This window comes from Magnolia sinica, chromosome 1 (genome assembly GCF_029962835.1).
Source record: "Magnolia sinica isolate HGM2019 chromosome 1, MsV1, whole genome shotgun sequence".
NCBI classification, from domain to species: domain Eukaryota; kingdom Viridiplantae; phylum Streptophyta; class Magnoliopsida; order Magnoliales; family Magnoliaceae; genus Magnolia; species Magnolia sinica.
This window is the reverse complement of record NC_080573.1, coordinates 125331803-125352899: the sequence shown is the minus strand read 5'-3', so window position 1 is coordinate 125352899 and position 21097 is coordinate 125331803. Positions and strand designations below refer to the sequence as shown.

Below are 21097 nucleotides of genomic sequence, written 5' to 3'. Positions count from 1 at the left end.
ACATTTATCTGACGATCCTAGATACGATCCATGTATAAAGATTTAAAATGGCTAGTTTTTACTTTCAAGCGTCACTTTGATGGCCACCCAACAGACAACTATGGTACTGGGTTCAGTGCTATTCTCATGTAGGTCCCATCCACACAAATTTGGATACTTGGGGCGAATGCACGTGCAATGCCGCACGTACATAGAGTAAGCGCATGAGTATGATATACCGTAATCCGGCAAAGTGCGACATAATTTCCTTCTTCTTTCTCTTATTATCCTTCTTAAATCTGACGGCTAAAAACCGACTATTTCATCATCTATGAATTTCAACCCTCCGATCTTTCCATGAATTTTACACCGTCCGATCCAAGAAAAAGCCTCATCCGACCATCAAATATTCCAATTCAATTTTCAAATAAGAGAGAGGGAGGACAAGAGAAAAGGATGTCCTCATTTGATATTTCTTCTTCTCTCCTTCCATTCTTCTTCCCTCTTCTCAATTTCCCAGCGCGAAAGAATCCCCTCCTCTATCCGTACAGATCGAGCCGCCGGAATATTAACCATAGTCGGAAATTACCGTCAGATATTCGCCGGATTCCGGCACTTCTCTGCAGCTAAAAGGGGACCTCACCACTCCTCTCTCCCTCTCGTCTGTCGATCTCTGATCAGAAGGTTCTGGATTTTTGGAGAATTTCAATGCGGGCGTCAGGTTTCTGCACTGAGGATTTGGTTTCCGGACGATGCGAAATTGTCTGAATCGAATTTCGTTCGTTTAAAATTTGTTCGTCATCAGATTCCGAGTCGATGGAGCAAAGCCTTCAACCGGCAGCGGCAGCATCGATTCCCGCGCTGGCGCCTGATTTCCCGCCGAAGAAGCTCGCTCGTCAGCTGGATTTCACGGCTTTGTACAGCAGCATGACGTCGACGCCAGCTGTCAGTTCGGGGCCGCCATCGCCACTGCCGCCGACTCTCTGCCCTCCATTGCCAGCCGTTGCTGCTGTGTGAGTTTCTTCTCAATTTGCATTCTCTCTGTCCTCGGATTATTATTATTTAAAATTTTGAGATCGGCCTCTCTCTCTCTCTTATATATGTTGAGGGTTCTAGAAAAGATTATATTGCCTTTTTTTTTTTCGTGGGATTTTTTTTTTTTGTGCCAGGGATGCTGGTATCTAGAGCTGAATTCAATAGTATTTAATATCTGATTTGGTTTAAATAAGAGAATTAATTTCGATGATAATAGCAGAAAATGTATGGAATGATTATTTTCATTTTTTGAATCCAACCTATAAATTGATGCCTTTTTCTTTTCAAAATACGCTACAAATGGATGAAGTTGAGCGGATCTGATGATGAAGATGATGGGGTTTTTTTCCCCAAGCTCGACCGGTCGTAAGCCTCACTCGACCGGTCGAGGGCTGGTGCACGACCAGTCGTGGACTGGCTTGACTCGTTTTCTAGCGAGTTAAGGTTTTGGATTTCTGAGGTACTCGACCAGTCGTGGGATGTGCTCGACCGGTCGAAGGTGCCGCCCGATTGGTCGAGGATTCTGCACGACCAGTCGAGCTTACGCAGATTTGAGTCCGGATCTTGTGCGGACTACTGAAATTTGAGGCGGTTTCGCCATGGTGCGAAATGGAGTTTCCTAAACTATAAATAGGGGTCCCTAGGGCTTTTCTAGGGTATGAAAGAGGTAATGCAAGAGGGTTTCCTAAAGCTTTGCAAGGATTTGCTAAAGGGTTTAGGGCTATCAAAGGAGAGAGAGAGAGAGAGAGAGAGAGAGAGAGAGCTTGTGGAAGGGATGTTATGCTCGTGGAGGTGATCTACTGTGCATTCAACATCTCAGCGCTTCTACGTCCTCGTGATCGGTGAGATATCTCCGTTTTTCTCTTATTCTCTCATTGCTTATCCACTCCCGTGGTTTTTACCTCTTTGAGGGTTTTCCACGTAAAAATCTCTTGTGTGGTGTGGTTTGTGCTTTGATTTATTTCATTGCATTATTATTCTATAATTCTGGTTTGTTATGGGAGGCTAGATCCTAAGGTTTTGTGCAAGGCCCCCAACAAAGTGGTATCAGAGCGACATGTTCATTGAACGGAGGGGATCGGTTTTTGAATCATGGAAGGTGGCTCATCAAGGATGATCAACCTCAATGGTTCTAACTGGACTATATGGAAGGTTAAGATGGAGGACTTGCTTTATTGTAAGGGCCTATATTCTCAAATCTTAGGCATATCAGCAAAATCCAAGGATATGTCTGATGATGATTGAAAGAAGATGGACTGGAAGGCGGTGGGGTTTATTAGACAATGGTTGGATGATTCCGTATTCTACCATGTGTCTATGGAGACCTCAGCCGCTAGCCTATGGCTGAAATTACAAGGGTTGTATGAGAGGAAGATAGCCGGTAATAAGATTCTTCTGATAAGGCGACTTGTGAATCTCAAGTTCAAAGATGGTGATTCTGTGGCTGAGCACATGAATGAGGTCAGCAATATAGTAAACCAGCTCTCCGCTATGAAGATGATCCTGGATGATGAATTGCAGGCTTTGTTATTGCTTAGTTCATTGCCTGACAGTTGGGAGACATTGGTGGTGTCTCTAAGTAACTCCGCACCAGACGGAAAGATATCCATGGAATAGGTAACTAGCTATCTCTTCAATGAGGAGATAAGGATGAAGTCTCAGAGGACTACTCAGCAAGAGGCCCTTGTGACATAGGAACGGGTGAGAGGAGAGAACAGGAAGGGCAGGAAGGCCCGAGATAAATCAAGAGGCAAGTCGAGTAACAGAAAGGATGTTGAATGCTGGAATTGTGGCAAGAAGGGCCACTATAAGCATGAATGTCGTAAGAATAAGAACGACAAGAAAGGAAAAGGAAAAGAGAAGGAAGATGAATCAGATTCCACTGTGGTCGCTTCAGATGGTGACGTTGTAGTTATTCTTTCAGCAGATCACGATGTATGTCTCACGGCTACGAGTCAGAACACCGACTGGGTGATAGACTTAGGAGCCTCGTTTCATGCGACTCCACGCATGGATTTCTTCACAAGTTGCAAGTCAGGTGATTATGGGACCGTGAAGATGGAAAATTTTGGCATATCGAAGATCGTAGGGGTCGGTGATATTTGTGTGAAGATCGATGTGGACTGCACATTGGTTCTCAGGGATGTGAGGCATATACCAGACCTTCGCCTCAACTTGATGTCAACGGGAAGGTTAGATGATGATGGCTATGAAAGCTGGTTTGCTGGTGGGCGCTGGAAGCTCATCAAGGGTTCGTTGATCACAGCCAGAGGAAAGAAGTGTTGCACCCTTTACAAGGCAAGTGTTAGTGTGTGCAAGGGCGAGTTGAACGCAGCGGAAGATTCAGCTATTGACATGTGGCACAGGCGTTTAGGCCACATGAGTGAAAAAGGGCTTCAGCTACTAGCGAGGAAGCGGCTCCTTCTAGACGTGACAGGTATACCTCTCAAAACCTGTTTGATTGTTTATCAGGGAAACAACATAGAGTTTCATTCGTTAAATCTGCTTCTCATGTTAATAAAGTGTATGCATTAGATTTGGTTTATTCTGATGTTTGTGGTCCTATGAGGACAAAACTTGGGTGGGGCATTGTATTTTGTTACTTTTATAGATGATGCATTTAGGAGGGTTTGGGTTTATGCTTTGAAATCCAAGGACGAGGTTTTTGGTGTGTTTAAATTATTTCATGCTATGGTCGAGAGAGAGACAGGTAGATCATTGAAGTGTATCTGCACTGACAATGGTGGTGAATATATCGGTGACTTCCACGAGTATTGTAAGTTCTTGGGTATACGGCATGAACAGACGGTTCCCAAGACCCCCCAGCATAATGGTATAGTGGAGCGAATGAATCGCACCATTGTTGAGAGAATCAGATGCATGTTATCCCATGTGAAATTGCCTAAGACGTTATGGGGAGAAGCAATGCACACAGCAGTGTATCTAATAATCAGGTCTCCATCAGCCCCGTTGAATGGAGAAGTACCTGAGAAGGTGTGGACTGGATAGGATCCATCGTATAGTCATCTTAGGGTATTTGGATGCAGGGCATCCGTTCACGTACCAAAGGACGAGAGGTCCAAGCTCGATATGAAGATCAGGCAGTGCGTGTTCTTGGGATACGGTGATGAAAAATTCAGTTACAGATTGTGGGATCCGACCGAGAAGAAGCTTGTCAGGAGCAGTGATGTGGTTTTCTTTGAAGATCAGTGTATAGAAGACATTGGTAAGCCAGAGAAGAACCAACCTAGTTCAGGTGAGCTAGAGGACATAGATCCGATTATTCCTCCCGTGGTGCCTGATGACGGGGGAGTTCAGCAAGGTACAGAGGATGAGGGAGTTCCTTCAGAAGATGGACCAGGGTAGCAGCCCCCACTTCATCCACCTCTTGAGCCACAGGTGAGGTCATCTAGGGACAGACAGCCGTCCAAGAGGTACTCGCCGCATGAGTACATTATGCTCACTGATGGGAGAGCCAGAAGATTGTTCTGAGGCCTTGGCCGACGAGTATAAGGGGGAGTGGTTGAAAGCTATGCAAGAGGAGATGAAATCCTTGCATAAGAACCACACCTATGATATGGTGAAATTGCCTAACGGCAAGAAAGCTTTGAGCAACAAGTGTGTGTTCAAAATGAAGGTTGAGCAGAAGAATTCATAGACGAGGTTCAAGGCCAGACTTGTGGTGAAAGGGTTCGGTCAGAGAAAAGGTATAAACTTCGAGGAGATATTCTCACCAATGGTGAAGATGACATTCATATGGGTGTTGTTTGGGTTGACAGCTAGTATGGATCTGGAGATAGAGCAGTTAGATGTTAAAACTGCCTTTCTCCATGGTGACCTAGAAGAAAAGATCTATATGCATCAACCAGAGGGGTTCGAAGTCAAGGGCAAGGAGCATATGGTGTGTAGGCTGAGGAAGAGCTTGTATGGGCTAAAACAAGCTCCATGACAATGGTACAAGAAGTTCGACTGGTTCATGTTACAGCATGGGTATGACAGAACGGAGTTGGACCACTGTGTGTTCACGCGCAAGTTTTCAGATGGTGATTTCTTAATTCTGCTGTTATATGCTGATGACATGCTTATCATGGAAAAAGACATCAAGAAGATCGACAGGCTGAAATAGGAGTTGGGCAAGTCATTTGCGATGAAAGACTTGGGCCCGGCTAAACAGATCCTAGAAATGGAGATAACACGTGACAGAAGTAGCAGGAAGCTTTGACTGTCACAAAAGCGGTATATTAAGAAAGTCCTAGAGCTGTTCAATATGAATGCAGCGAGGCCGGTCAGTACTCCACTGGATGGTCACTTCAGATTGAGCGACAGACAGTGTCCCAAGACGAATGCAGAGGTGGAAGAGATGCAGAAGGTACTCTACACGTCAGCTGTAGGAAGTTTGATGTATGCTATGGTGTGTACACGCCTAGACATAACATATGCGGTTGGTGTTGTCAGCCGGTATCTTGCTAATCCTGGCAAAGAACATTGAGCAGCGGTGAAGTGGATACTGCGGTATCTAAGAGGCTCATCTAGGTTGAGCCTATGCTATGGTGACAGAAAACCTGTGTTAGAGGGCTACACAGATGCAGATATGGCAGATGACATAGACTCCAGGAAGTCTACATCGGGGTTCATGTTCACGTTTGTAGGGGGAGCGGTTTCTTGGCAGAGCAAGTTACAGAAGGTCGTAGCATTGTCGACGACAGAGGCCGAGTACATTGCAGTCACAGAGGCATGTAAAGAGATGCTTTGGATGAAGAGATTCCTACAGGAATTTAACCTGTAGCAGGAGCAGTACGTGGTCTATTGCGATAGTCAAAGTGCTATACACTTGAGCAAGAATCCAAGTCAGCACTACAAGTTGAAGCATATAGAGATTCGGTATCACTGGATCAGGGATACTTTGGAACAGAAGGTGTTACAGCTTGAGAAGGTCCACACGGACGATAATGGGTCAGACATGATGACCAAGGCTTTGCTCAAGGGCAGGTTTGAGGTTTGTATAAATCAGGCTGGCTTGAAGAAGGTGAATCTCTCCTGAGTCAAAAAGGGGGAGATTTGATGGGATTTTTTCCCCAGGCTCGACCGATCGTAAGCCTCACTCGACCAGTCGAGGGCTGGTGCACTACCAGTCGTGGATGGCTCAACTCGTTTTCTAGCGAGTTGAGGTTTTGGATTTCCGAGGTACTCGACCAGTTGTGGGATGTGCTCGACCGGTCGAAGGTGCCGCTCGACTGGTCGAGGATTCTGCACAACCAGTCGAGCTTACGCAGATTTGACTCCGGATCTTGTGCGGACTACGGAAATTTGAGGCGGTTTCGCCATGGTGCGAAAGGGAGTTTCCCAAACTATAAATAGGAGTCCCTAGGGCTTTTCTAGGGTATGAAAGAGGTAATGCAAGAGGGTTTCCTAAAGCTTTGCAAGGGTTTCCTAAAGGGTTTAGGGCTATCAAAGGTGTGAGAGAGAGAGAAAGAGAGAGAGGAAGCTTGTGGAAGGGAGGTTGTGCTCGTGGAGGTGATCTACTATGCAATCAACATCTCATCGCTTCTACGTCCTCATGATCGGTGAGATCTCTCCGTTTTTCTCTTATTCTCTCATTGTTTATCCACTCTTGCGTGAGTGAAGAAGGTTGTAACGTTCAACTTCATAGTGGATTGTTGATCTGGACGAGGTCCCATGGTTTTTACCTCTTTGAGGGTTTTCCACGTAAAATCTCTTGTGTGGTGTGATTTGTGCTTTGATTTTTTTCATTGCGTTATTATCCCATAATTCTAGTTTGTTTTGGGAGGCTAGATCCTAAGGTTTTGTGCAAGGCCCCCAACAGAAGAAACAACATTGCATTTTCCCTCATAGTTCATTTAAATTGTGATCAAGTAATTTCCGGGAATCATATTTCTTGATTAAAGAAAAAAGGAAAAGATTGTCATTGCACAGTGAATACCAAGGGTTGGTACACACATCTCCAACGGAGGCGGGAATCTTAACACGTGTCTCAAAATGGATGGTTTAAATTTTGCATTTTGAAATGCTTGCTAGATTCCCCACCAACCTGCTTTTGGGTGCAAAATGTCTCTGGGTGCTCGCTATGCATATTGAAATTGTTCTTAAAATAATCCATCATTAAAGAGAGACTACCGGCACAATAATTACCGATTTCTCTTGATTCTTCCTCATTCCATATACTACCTTAGTTGTTTCTTATGCCCACCTCTAGCTCAAGGTTTTCATACTGGAAACCCAACTCAGACTCGATGTGGGTTCCTTGGCGGGCTGAGTTGTAACTCGATATTGAGTCCTTGATTGAATTTCCTGCTTACAAGGCATGTAATATAGATTTTGACTAGTTAATTGATTTTATCTTGTTATTAATTTTTACTTGGACTGAAAGAAACCTATAGTTACCCTTTTTACTTAGATTTAATTCAGTCAAGTTGATTATAGTAGTTTTATAGTTCATCACCAAGTTCATGATCCTGATTTTCTTATAGAAATATGGTATGCTGTATAATTGTTTTGATACATATTTGAGTATTTTCCTAAGGTCTAAAAAGAAGAGAAACCGATAAGTCCACAACATGCATCTCGCATCAGTCTCATGAAGTGGGTCCCACCTCTAAATAGCCTAATCGTTGATCTGGTGGGTCCCATCGATGGGATGGGTGATATAACAGTATCTAACCCATCAAATGGTTAACCATCATGTGAAAATGGGCAGGCAGTGCTTCCTATCCAATCAGGGAGATTTGTGAGCCATCTCCCATCGACCATAGGGTCTATGATATGAATGATTTAAATCACCAAAATGTGGACAATTTATTGGGCTGAGCAGATGTTTGATCGAATATTGTAATTCCTCAAAAATAAAAATATATTCAATGTCTCTTTGGTCAAGAAAACATTTGCAACACGAACGTTGAGGATGTACAATGAGGGCGGGTTCCTCCTAACACATTTATTTCATATGGTGACTCAGGTGTCTTTGATGATTCAGACTTCAAAAAGTCTTGGATACATCATACATGTATAAACGTGTTTAATTGTAGAGATATGCTATTGTCTATTGTGTAGTGATGTACTAATCGGAGCCCTTCCGAACAGCTGAAGTATCGAACATTGTCATTATTGAATTTTGTTCAATGTCTAACTCTAAACATTCTGATGTCTTTCTTTAGAAAGCCAGAGTCTCCGAGTTCACGCCCATGGCCCTATGAAGGAATTCAAGGAAAAGACGGTACTCCAAAGAAGCCAAAGCTATGCAATTGCAAAAACTCAAAATGCTTGAAGTTGTAAGTGAAACACCTTTTCGTTTGTGTTTTACTACTGAGGCTGGCATGGTATGTCAAAAAATGATCATATCATATGATTTAAGCTTGATGTTGCTATATGTTTCAGAAGAAATCATATTTTTATTCTTATAGTAAGGGGCTGTCTAAGTTTTGTTTTGTACAAAATTTTAACCAACTTTTGCATAATGATTTTGAGAGAGGGACAGACCGACCATTTACGTGCAATCCCCTTTGCTTGAATGGTGGTGGCTGCATTAGTTTTAGGGAGTTTGAACGGTGTTGGTGGTGTTAGGAGGAGGGAAGTGGTTAAAAAAAAAAAACCCACGATGACGGAATTAAATGAAAAATTGGGCCTTTTTTGGTTAAAATATTAATCAAGGCAATATTTTACTCTTCAGAAAAAAAGAAAAGAAAATCAAGGCAATATTTTTTCCAATTCTTATTTCTTAACTAAACATGGTTAGTTAAGAGCTAACCTTTTTTTAATATTATTTTATAGATAACTTAACCGGTGATCCATGCATCCAACCGGTGATCCATGTATCTAAACAAACCCTAAATGTTTCTAATAGGTTTATCGATTGTGGAGATCGTACCAGAACTTGTAGCACTTTTTATCATTTGTTTTGCTGGCCAATTAATAAGAAACTTTATATCACAAAATCAATATGCTTGAACTTTCTGTTAAGGAGGGCTTGATTTCCAAAAGCAAAACTTTGGGGATTCCATGCTTTGAATAGCAATATCATATAATCAACTAGGGGTTGGTTTCTCAAATAAGTTTCCATCAGTGTAAAGTGTTGCATTCAGAGTAACTTGAATCTCATGAAAGCATTAAGATTTAAGAGACCTCCAATGAATAACTGCATCTTGGAAAGCCCATTGTGTGAAACTAAGAGAATTGACCTTAAATACTGAAATCACTTGCTATTAGGATCCATAGGTGCATGATGCATATACTGCATTAGTGCCTTGAGTTCAGGGAAGGGTTGCCTCCCATAGGAATATAGCAACCTCATTGAGGACACTGGGATGGGCCCAGTTCCGAGGTTACCATAGCTGCCACCATCAATGTTATGATTGATGCAGCCTTTAGGAGGGCACATATGTTTACCCTAGGAGGGTGGCAGTCCCTACAATCCTGGGAGCAGTCCAACACTTGGGAGTAAGAATACTCCTTGAAAGTGTGGAATATGGCCACCCTTTCCCAACACCAAGCATAATCATGGACGAAAACATCTTTATCCATCTTGCTGAAAATGTTTTCATCACGTCCTAGAGATTCCTCATGGTAAACCCAAATAGGTTTGGACCTGTCTTTTTCCATGGGAGAAGCAAAAGATCCCTAAACCAGCAATGGAATTAGACTATCCCTGTCACTGACTAATTAACATGCTCCTAATAGCTACAACTTTTGCCATAAAGCAGCACTGGTTTACAAACAAGAGAAACACCACCTCTTGATCTGTACAAAGTGTAGTAGTCAGGAGGAGGCAGATGACAACATGTAGGCTGCCCCTTAATGACTTCAAACACAACAACCTGTTGAATTGGGCTACAACAGGCTGTGCTGTCCATGGTGAGCTAGGTATTGAGGCTTCCTTGCCATTGATTATACCTCAATGGAGCCCCTCCTGGGATGCTGCATGCATTATGTATTCTTGATTGAATATGACCTTCACCTTAATGATTATTGAATTAATACTCTATAGTTGCATGGGATTGTAAAGGTTCTGGGCTTCTTCTTCTTCTTCTTCTTTATTTATTTATTTATTTTTTTTTTTTTGCGAGAATCGACATTTTAGCATGGTTCAAAATTATCATAATCACTGTTTTCATCATCGTGATCTCCTAGAGACTCTGCAAAGTAGTGAATAAAGCTTGAGTACTCAAGGGGAATTTGACCTGTCTTTCTCCTAGGGAGTAGCAAAGGCTGCATAAACCATCAACAGAATTCGACTACCTGCTCCTGATAAGATAATATGCTCATACAAGCCACTTTTTTTTTAAACCATGAAGCACTAGTGTTGAACAAGAGAAGCACCATCTCCTCCCAATCCATACAAGAGCATAGTAGTGAGGACTTAGGACAAGGAAGATCTCAACATGCAGGTGGATCCCTCGTGACTTCGACCATGAGCTGCCAACTAGGAAAAAGCTTACACCTATGGAATGTAGTCACGATATGTGTACCCTCCATAATGATCTAAGAGAGGCTTCCTTGCCCTCATGAACTTGCCGTTGATGATACCCCAATGACTCCTTGCTGGTATGTTCATGCATTATGCATTCTTTGATCAAATATGACCTCAATGATTATTGAATGAATACTCTGTAGTTGCATGCGATTATAAAGGTTCTAGACTTTGTAGGTTATATATTAGTAATACACACACACATACATATGTATATAACTATATTACTTCTCATGTAATCAAAGACATGTTAGTATACACAAATGATACTGTTTGGTGGAAATGCTATCAAATTTGGCATGGCTTGATGTACCTTGATAAAATTGCATACATTGATGTGTAACATGCCTTAATTGAAAATTAGCATGCATTGCATCGCTTTATGCTTATGTTGCTGGTTTTAGCTGATGCGAATCCCAACAATGCATGGTCAGGTATTGCGAGTGCTTTGCATCAGGAATTTACTGCGAGGGCTGCAATTGTACAAACTGTCACAATAATGTCGAACATGAAGCTGAGAGGCATGAGGCCATTGAAGCTACTTTAGAGCGTAATCCAAATGCCTTTCGGCCGAAGATTGCCAGCAGTCCACATGCAACTCGGGATAGCAGAGTATGAATTTGGACTCCTTAACAAGTTTGGAATGTAAATCTTTCAGTTTCTAGGTTAAATTTAAAAGTATCTTCTTCTTTTTGTTGATGGGGTTATACTGTTTCATTGTGCACCTTGCAACACTGAACCAATGAACTGTTTATTTGTTAAATGCATGATGTTATTAAACTTACAAGCCCAACTTTAGCTGTTGAACTCTTTTAGTTTCTTCCTTTAGCATGATAATTATTGATTTAGCAAAATATGATATTCTATCTTTCAATGTCTTTTTCTTTATTCTCCATTGCTGGTACTTCGGTCATCATTTGTGATGCTAGTGATAAGTTTCCTTAAGTCTTGGGAAGTGACAACATAGCGATCTGAATTCAAAACCAAATGCAATATAAACTGAAACTTGCACTCATTATAGTTGGTGCAGTGCTCTGAATTAAAAAGCAAATGACAAGATAGTGATCTGAACAAAAACCAACTGCAGTAGACACTGAAACGTGCACTCAATATAGTCAGGAATGCGTGCATGTCCATGTGTAATTTGTGGAGCTGCAGATATGACTGATTTAAGCATTCTGTTATTCAGACTAGTTCACTGGAACTGAAAGCGTGCATGCATTCTTTGTGACAATGTAAACTTAGTATTCTTTTTCCTGTTATGTCCATCCTTAGAAACCTTTGTATTGCATATCTTTATCACCTTTTTTGTGTTTGATGTTTTTACTTCTGTATTTACCTTGTTATGTTTTTCATGCAACCTGGAAAATCCTTAGTATAAAAGGGTTTGCGTCTTCAGGGAGGCCATCACCTCACTATTAGGGTGTAAGCTTGATGTATCATGTAAGGTATTGAGTTGTTCTCATCCTTATCTGTTTCCATGTGTATAAATGCATACACCGTTTTGTAAGAGTTGGTTGTTCATTTAATCGTATGATTCTTCTTCACACGTTTCTCTTTTTATGCAGTTAATATTGCTTTCTTGTCTTATGCTAATTTTCACCATTCAAATAATCTTTTTATTTTTACTTTTATTTTTTTATGCACACACCTCTTTTTTGAAGTGAGACTAATCCGTGCGAATACACGCAATCACCCACAACCACGTGTATCGGGTAAAGCCAAGGAGGGGAATTGAACCCTCACCTATAGGGAGCAAACCTACGGTGAAGACCATTCGCCCAAACTTCAATCGCCCAAATAATCCTCTTTTTTTTTTTCCAAATCATAAACCTTTTTTTTCCAGTATTTCTCCAAATTGTAACTGATTCATAACCAATGGGCCAATATGGCATTGCTCATCTTATTTGTCTATCTGCATTATGTGTATATTGTGTCAGGTGTTAGGTCGTCTGTATGATGATCTGAGTTTGAGAAGTGTTTAGGTCATCCATGTGAGGAAAGATTGAAGAGGAGATTCATGGTGATGTTACAATGTGGCACACAAGTTTAGAGAGGGTTGAAAATTTTATTCGTCAAAGAACCCTCAGAAACTTACTGCTGTTTTCTTTCCAAGAGTGAAAAACAACTTAAATTGGAGCTTTTACAGAATTCTTGTGATATCAAAATGTCAGCCATTTATTCAAGGGTTTTGTGACACCTGTTGGTTAGAACGACCAATAGTGGATGCCGTATCTTCTCATGTCTCTTAACTCTAAAGAATGGAAAAAGACCCTTTTTTCTTTTATTTTCCTTGGTCTCAACACAAGATGTGCATAAGCCCAGGCTCATTATTGTCCCTCTAGCATGTGAGAATATCTTGAAATAAGCAAATGGAAAATAGAGGACAAATGATTTCAAGTTTCATTTATGCCATACACTGCATAAATGATCTACTGGTATGAGGACCTGTCATTTTCCAAAACCTTGCAAGGTTACCTTCGGAGCATCTAGCATTTAGTTTGATGATGTGGATAGTTCCTATTGAGATGAATCTAACCAATCTGGATCATGGCACCAATCATGCATATAAGCTGTAAATGATGCCCATGCACTTAACATACACTGAGGTGGACCATTTTGTAACTTGGGAGGCACTTCCATTGTTCAACATCAAATTGGCATCATGCAGCTTTAGCTCAAAGCTTTAAGCAACTCCATAAATATGCTTTCATTTAGTGACGAAAATTTTTCTATTGCATTATTCTACCCATTAGGTTTTATTGTTATTATATTTCAATATTTTACAGTTAGAGAAGCTGCAGTTTAGGTGACTCTTACCTTGGATTATTCTTTGTCAATACAACCTTATACTAATACAAGAACATGCATAAACAACTATCATTTGAAAATATCTTTATACGTGAGGAATAAGCATTTCTTGCACTTGGATATGTAACCTTGCCAGCATGTCATGAAATTTGTAACCATGATCTCCCTCGTTGCAGAGGACGTGATGTGTCTACCTACTTTGATAGGTTGGTGTCTTGAGTGCTGATTTCATTTTGTGGCTATCTGAGTGGATGCTACCTCTGTTAATCAACCTTCATCTAGTCACTGTAAAGACACATTATTAAGTTTACAGGATCATTTTTTTTTTACTAGGTGAACGAAGTAGCTGCTCATGCACATATCGAGTGTGAACTTCATTGTTTAGTTCTCATACCTATAGATGGCTTGGATTTCTAATCACAATTTGTGAGGACAGATACCTTTAGGAATGTGAAATATACTAGAAGTTGGATCAGTTTGGTACTTTGGTTAACTATTAATTTCCATTAGATTTTACGAAGAAAATGCCAAATGAGTGGAGGATAAGCATCATAATACATCTTGCTTTATGATTACCCGATTCACGTGGTTTGTAGGTGATTGTGTGCATCCGCAGAGAATAGTCTTGCCTAAAAAATGGGGCGGGGACAACCTGTTGTCAATAAAGAAAACCTCTTAACAAGAAAACAGGAAACGCACAAAGTTGCACCTACTATCGAGGGATTACACATTCACAATGGCAGAGGCTGGTGGAATAGAGATTAAGACAAGAAGCAAGGGGATCAGAGAGCGGTTTGGCTTCATGCCAGGGAGATCATCAATTGAAGCTCTTTTATTATTATTTATAATTTATTATTATTATTTAAAAAAAAAAAAAAAAACAATTGATGGAAATAGAGCTAAGGGGAAGAATCTCCACGTGGTTTTTATAAATCTAGAAAAAGCAGGTGATGGAATACATAGGGAGATTATAGGCTGGGTGATGAGGAAAACGGGTCACAGGAGGATATATTGACATCATTAAAGACATATGAGGGTAACATCACAAGAGTGAGAATGGCCTGTGGTGACATTGATTACTTCCTAGTAGCAATGGGCCTCCTTAATCCCTTGGCGCTGTGCACTTGTTTTAGATGACTTGATCGCTAGTGTCCAGGATAGGTCATGTGGTGCTTGCTGTTTGTAGATGATGGGGTAATGGTCCATGTAACCAGTGTAGATGTATGTGCGTGTGGGCCTATGACTGGGCCCACAGTTACACAGTTACATACACCTAGGCCTTGTGTGTTATGAGTCTTAATCTTCGTCTTTTTTCTATTTTATCTTTATTTTTATGCTTTCCTTATGTGATGCAGGACATGAAATTTAAATATGATATGTAAGATTTCAGGCTTAGATCATACTAATTCAGAACAATCACATAATAATTCCACATCACACACAAAAAGCTCAAACATTTAAGTAAAGTGGAATCTGCACGGGTCCAGGCCTACACAGGCTAGGATTGGATCAATAAAATTATGGACCAAACGATGCTCAAAGGGAAATAGAAATCAGCCTCACATGTATAGTAATCAGTTCCTAATCCAAGGGATTCCCCAATTTCAATTTAAGGAACCCTATGGTGAGAAAATGGGCAAGTAAATTAGGGATAATGCAATCTAGGGCTAGGGTTTATGAAAACTGGTATAAAAGAGAGAAAATAAGAAGGAAAACTTGAATTAGCAAACGTCCACGTGTGCGGATAGCGGCAGGGCTTGGCGCACGTGCGCACGAGCCTGGCCGCACATGCAGGCGGGGCCTGTTTCCCAAAACACTCCTTGGCCTTGGTCGGCCAGGGGAGGTCTCCAAACCCTCAAGTTTTATGGCGATTCGATGTACGGTCGAGGCGCAGTGCTCCGTCGAAGTTTTGGCCCTCCCATAGGGCCAGATTCTAGAAATTAGTTGTAGAGAGGCGAACAATTGCAAAACGGATTTGAAGCAAGGAGGGTCGTGGAATGGATGAAATAAGATGGAGGGGCGGATTGAGATAAACGTGGCTTCGCACCATGGTAGTTAGCCATTCGAAAAGGGAGGGCTTCGCACCCACTTAAATTTAGCCATTCGAAAAGGGAGAGCTTCGCACCCACTTGAATTTTTCCACAACCCAGAAACTCAAAGAGCAGAAAAACACGCAGGAATTTTTATTCAACTTCAATGAAAAAAAGAACTCCAAGGGGTGCCTATTTATAGGAAAATCCTATACCTCACAACTTGCGCCATGTGCACAACCTATTACTTGGCGATGAACTAAACTAAAATAAAAACCAATCAAAGAAATCTAAAGCGTTCATGATGTTCTAAATAATATAAATAAGCAAAACCTAAAATATGAACTTAATTCGACTAGTGGGCCATGACCATGAGATCCTATGATGGGTTTTTCTTGACTATCAGGCCCACTCTTTTGAATCAAACTTCATCTTCTAACTAGGAGGCCCTCCCTGGACGTCATCATCGAGCTAGATCGACGGTTAGAATCAGCTTATTACTTTTGAGGCTGCCTTCGTCCATTGAAACTTCTTCTTCTAAAATATAAACTTAATTCGACTAGTGCGCAACCTATTACTTCGAGGCTCCCTTCGTTCGTTGAAACTCTCCATTTTTTATGCAGTTCATGATGGGAGCCATAATGGAACTGGAACCTCGAATGAACCGCCTATAAAAGGTGGCTAAGCCGTAAAAGCTGCGCACCTCATGAATATTGTGGGGTTCAGGCTAATTGACGATGGCCTTGACCTTCTTGTGATTCGCCTATACACCCTTAGCTGACATAATAAAACTTAAGAAGATCACACTACTAGACAAAAATGTGTAATTCTTTAGGTTGGCGTACAACTTCTCGGCTCTAAGGATCCTACAAACCTGCCTCAAATGGTCGAGGTGTTGCTCCTTGGTCATGCTATAAATCAAGATATCATCAAAGTATACGACCAGGAACTTTCCCATGAAGGGCTTCAACACTTGGGTCATCACACGCATGAAAGTGCTTGGGGCGTTAGTTAACCCAAAAGGCATAACTAGATACTCGTATAGCCCATCCTTTGTTTTGAACGCCGTCTTCCACTCATCACCTGGGCGCACATGGATTTGGTGATAACCACTTTTGAGGTCAAATTTTGAGAAGATAGTAGCATTGACCATCATATCCAACATGTCATTTAGACGCGGTATGGGAAACCGATACTTGACTGTGATTTTGTTGATGACTTTACTATTAACACATCCTCCATGTGCCATCCTTCTTAGGTGTAAGAAGGGCAGGCATGGCATATGGGCTCATGCTCTCTCGAATGAAACCTTCCTCTAGGAGCTCGTTAATCTGCCTCTTCAACTCATCGTGTTCCTTTGGGTTCATTCTGTAATGCGAGAGGTTTGGTAGAGTCGCCCTAGGGATTAAATCAATGACACGCTGTATATCCCTCATAGGGGGAAGCTTATTCAGTAGATTATCAGCAAAGACATCACGAAGCTCATGCACTACCTGAATGGCCTCGATGGGTAACTCTACACTAGCCTCTGGGACACTCTTCCTAGCCACAAGGGTGTATACCATCGAGTCCGCCTCCGTTTCTTGCTCAAAGTCTTTGGCATTCAGGATATGGAGAGGTTTGGACTTAGACTTCGACTCTTTCACTTCTTTTGATCCGTTCACACCACTCTGTGTAGTGGACTCTTTTCTAGTCATATTCTTGGGTGGTAGAGGATTTAGCTTGACCTTCTTGCCCTCAAACCAGAATGTACACATATTTAAAGGACCAAATATGGTACATCCCTGTCATAGAGCAATGGTCTGCCCAGAATGATATGGCCAACATCCATAGGAACAACATCGAACCACAATGTGTCTTTATATGATCCAAACTGAATAGGAATAAGACAATGGTGCGAGATTGGAATAGAAGTTTCGTCAACTCAGGAGATTGTATAGGGTTGCGGATGGGCTTCCAGCTTTAAGCCCAAACGGCTCACAATGCTAGTTGATGCCACATTGGCATAACTACCACTATCCATGATCAACTTGCAACTCTTTCCCCCACATTTTGCATTAGTATAGAAGATCGTGTTGTGGTGCTAGTCATTAGTGCTCTTGGCTTGAGGCAAAACGCAACGCACAATTGCGAGGGTCGCAGACTCTTGCTCTCCTTCTTCCTCATCATTAGGGGTCTCCACGGGCTCATATTTTTCCTCTTTATCGTCACTCTCTGGGGGCACTATTTCTACTTGCCCATCAATAAAGAGTACTTTGGTGCCCTCTCTCGTGCCGCACTGGTGAGCAAAATGACCAAACCTCTGACACCTAAAACACTTAGTGGCCCCACTGCCACGTGAACTAGACCCAATAATCTCTTTACCCTTATCGTCCTTGGGCCTGGGCTGAACATTATTGGAAGGTTTGTTTTGGAATCTCGTGTTAGGTTTAGCCCCAGAGGGGCTGGCCTTAGCACCGGACTCGCGAAAGTCAAACCGCCTTCCCACAGACGCTTTAAGGTATTGCTCGACGTCCAACACTACTTGGTACAACTGTTCAATAGTGTCTATGTCTTTGGCGAGCAATTCTCTCCTAATGTCAGGACGGAGGCCCGTTTTAAACCGAGCAAGGGTGAGTACTAGGTCCTCATCAACCTCACAGCGGGTCGAGTACTCCTTGAATTTCTCAATATAGTCCGCAACACTCATGGAACCTTGTTGAAGAGACTGCCACTCCTCAATCAACCGTAAGCGATAAGAGAAAGAGAGGTACTTCTATTTAAGTGTTTATTTCATTTCTCCCCAATGGACTATTGAGAGTTCCCTCGCTCTTTCTTTCTTCGCTCAACCGTCACCCAAAACCTCTTTGCTTGGCCCACAAGCTTCATCTTGGCGAATTGGACTCGTCGAGTATCCGACATGTCATACCACTCAAAATAATGGTCCATATATGCCAACCAATATAGAAAGGCTTTAGGGTCCAAATGGCCATCAAATGTAGGGGCGTCTACTCTAACTCCTGAAGAGTTGTGCATCTGGGTTATATTGATTATAATGTCCCTCACGGGGTGGGTGCACAGGCACACGCACATGACTAACTCCTTGGCCTCCTCCATTCCTTGGTCTAACCTCCCGACCACCTGCCTGAGATTGGACATCTTCCCCAATGGTAGGGTTTGTCCCGAGGGAGGCCTCTATTTGGTCAAGGTTCTAATTTATGCGTTGTTCCAAGCGCTTACTCAAAGACTCGATCTGTTAGGACAGTTTGTTTAATGACTCTAGCAGTTACTCCATGTTTAGTGTAGGGTGCAAGCCAAAACCATGACTCATACGTGTGGGCATACACTTGCTAACTCAACCTAAGGACTTTCTATGACGACTATATACAACTAAATATGACTAAATGATCCTATAAGACTCTATATGAGGGAAACTACGCAGTGCTACTAAAATCGAGCAACATAGTTGTCGAAATAAGAGAATAACAGAAAGTTACAGCAATGTGAATTGCTAACTTCCTGCTAACAGAAATTTCAGCAACTAATATCAGGGACTATGGTCTGCTAACAACAGTATGTGATGAACTGGATGCATGAAGGACTCAAACAAACTAATCCTAACATATAATGTATTCCCCTATAAGAACCTTAAGCTCTGATACCAAATTTGATGCAGGACATGAAATTTAAATATGGTATGCAAGATTTCAGGCTTAGATCATACTAATTCAGAACAATCACATAATAATTCTACATCCCACACAAAAAGCTCAAACATTCAAGTAAAGGGGAATCTGCACGGGTCTAGGCCTACACAGGCTAGGAATGGATCAGTAAAATTATGGACCAAACGATGCTCAAAGGGAAATAGAAATCATCCACGCATGCATAGCAACCAGTCCCTAATCCAAGGAATTCACCAATTTCAATTCAAGGAGCCTTAGGGTGAAGAAAGAGATAAATAAATTAAGGATAATGCAATCTAGGGTTAGGGTTTATGAAAATAGGTATAAAAGAGGAAAAATAAGAAGGAAAACCTGAACCGATGAAAGTCCACGCGTGCGGACAGCGGCAGGGCCAGGCGCACGTGCGCACGAGCCTGGTTGCACGTGCGAGCGGGGCCCAATTTCTGAAACAGACTCCTTGGCCTTGGTGGGCAAGGGGAGGTCTCCATACCTTCTAAGTTTTATTGCGATTCGACGTACGGTCGAGGCGCAGTGCTCCGTCGAAGTTTTGGCTATCATGTAGGGCCAGATTTTGGAAACTGGTTGTAGAGAGGCGAACAACTACAAAACAAGCGGATTTGAAGCGAGGATGGTCGTGGAATGGATGAAATAAGATGGAGGGGCGGATTGGGATAAATGTGGCTTCGCACCATGGTAGTTAGCCCTTCAAAAAGAGAGGGCTTCACACCCACTTGAATTTAGCCCTTCGAAAAGAGGGCTTTGCACTCACTTGAATTTTTCCACAACTTAGAAACTCAGAAAGCAGAAAAACACGCAGGAATTTTTATTCAACTTCAATGAAAAAAAGAACTACAAGGGGTGCCTATTTATAGGAAAACCCTATACCCCACAACTCGCGCCATGTGCCCAATCTATTACTTGGCGATGAACTAAACTAAAATAAAAATCAATCAAAGAAATCTAAAGCGTTCATTATGTTCTAAATAATATAAATAAGCAAAACTTAAAATATGAACTTAATCTGACTTGTGGGCCACGATCATGAGATCCCATGATGGGTTTTTTTTGACTATCAGGCCCACTCTTTTGAATCAAACTTCGTCTTCTAACTAGGAGGCCCTCCCTGGACGTGTAACGTCTCGGAAAAATCCGTACAGGGACCCAAGTACCACCTCAGGCAGAAATCACCTAGGACCAAAACCTTTAGAAATTAGGTTAATATTAGCAAGTGCTAAACTAGAGTGCTTATGAAATTAGCATTAACTACTTTAAATACCATCTGCAAGACTCAAACTATGCAGTATCATTAACGCTACGTTACCCTGAAATCTAGAATCCATCCTTAAACCCGGTTGCTCTCGGGAGCACACCGAAACTTCGTATAGGACCTGGACCGCACGTCGAAAGTTCGATAACCGCAAAACCATACAGTTATGACCGCATTACTGGACTTGACAACCCCATCGGAAATCAAGTCCTGTGTATAGAAATGCACAACTTGAGCCCGGAGCAAAGTGTGAGAAATGTGAAAATATTTAGAAATAAAATCCGAATTTAAGTAATCTGAGTCGTGTCGCTTGCGGGCCAAATATAAGGATTCGGACCATCAGAATCTGACCCAAATACACCCTCGGATCAGGAGAAATGTCCCACACATGTCGGTGTACTTGTGACCCTGACCGATTGCTGGTGATCGTTAAACCGAAACTGGTCCGCCACAGCTGATCTGTAAATCCGATCGGAACGAAAACTCAGCCTGACCTAGATCCATGGTCAGGGAGCTTAAGTCCGACCGCACGTGGAAAAAGGGCCACCAGAAGTGCTCCGTTGGACCGGAACAGTCCATATTTGGATATAACCTAAGTATACCTTGACCCTGGGGCCATTTCCATCAGTCCTGGGCCTATATAAGGACCTTAAACCCTCTCTCTCTCACCCCATACGAATTTGAGAAACCCTAGGGGAGAGAGGAGAGAAAAGAGAAGGGAAAAGAGAAAGTGAGAGAGTGAGTTGGAGATTCTCCCTGGTATTCGATCCCGCTAGTCCACGCACTCAACCGCCATTTCTGTATCGCTATACAGGCGATTCCGACTCCG

General features: G+C 42.0%; 1 protein-coding gene across 2 annotated transcripts in view; it reads left to right on the top strand.

Annotated features, from left to right (window-relative positions):
* The first annotated feature begins 335 nt into the window (after nt 1–335).
* LOC131257145 (protein tesmin/TSO1-like CXC 5) overlaps nt 336–21097 on the top strand; it is a 31941-nt gene continuing 11179 nt past the window's right edge. Inside the window, exons 1-4 of one of the 2 annotated variants that reach the window (XM_058258204.1) lie at nt 336–992; nt 8187–8300; nt 10930–11107; nt 11872–11943. In XM_058258204.1, coding sequence (XP_058114187.1) covers nt 796–992; nt 8187–8300; nt 10930–11107; nt 11872–11943 — 561 coding nt within the window. In that variant the 5' untranslated portion in view covers nt 336–795. The remainder of the gene's footprint in view (nt 993–8186; nt 8301–10929; nt 11108–11871; nt 11944–21097) is intronic. The other variant, XM_058258205.1, reaches the window with a different exon arrangement.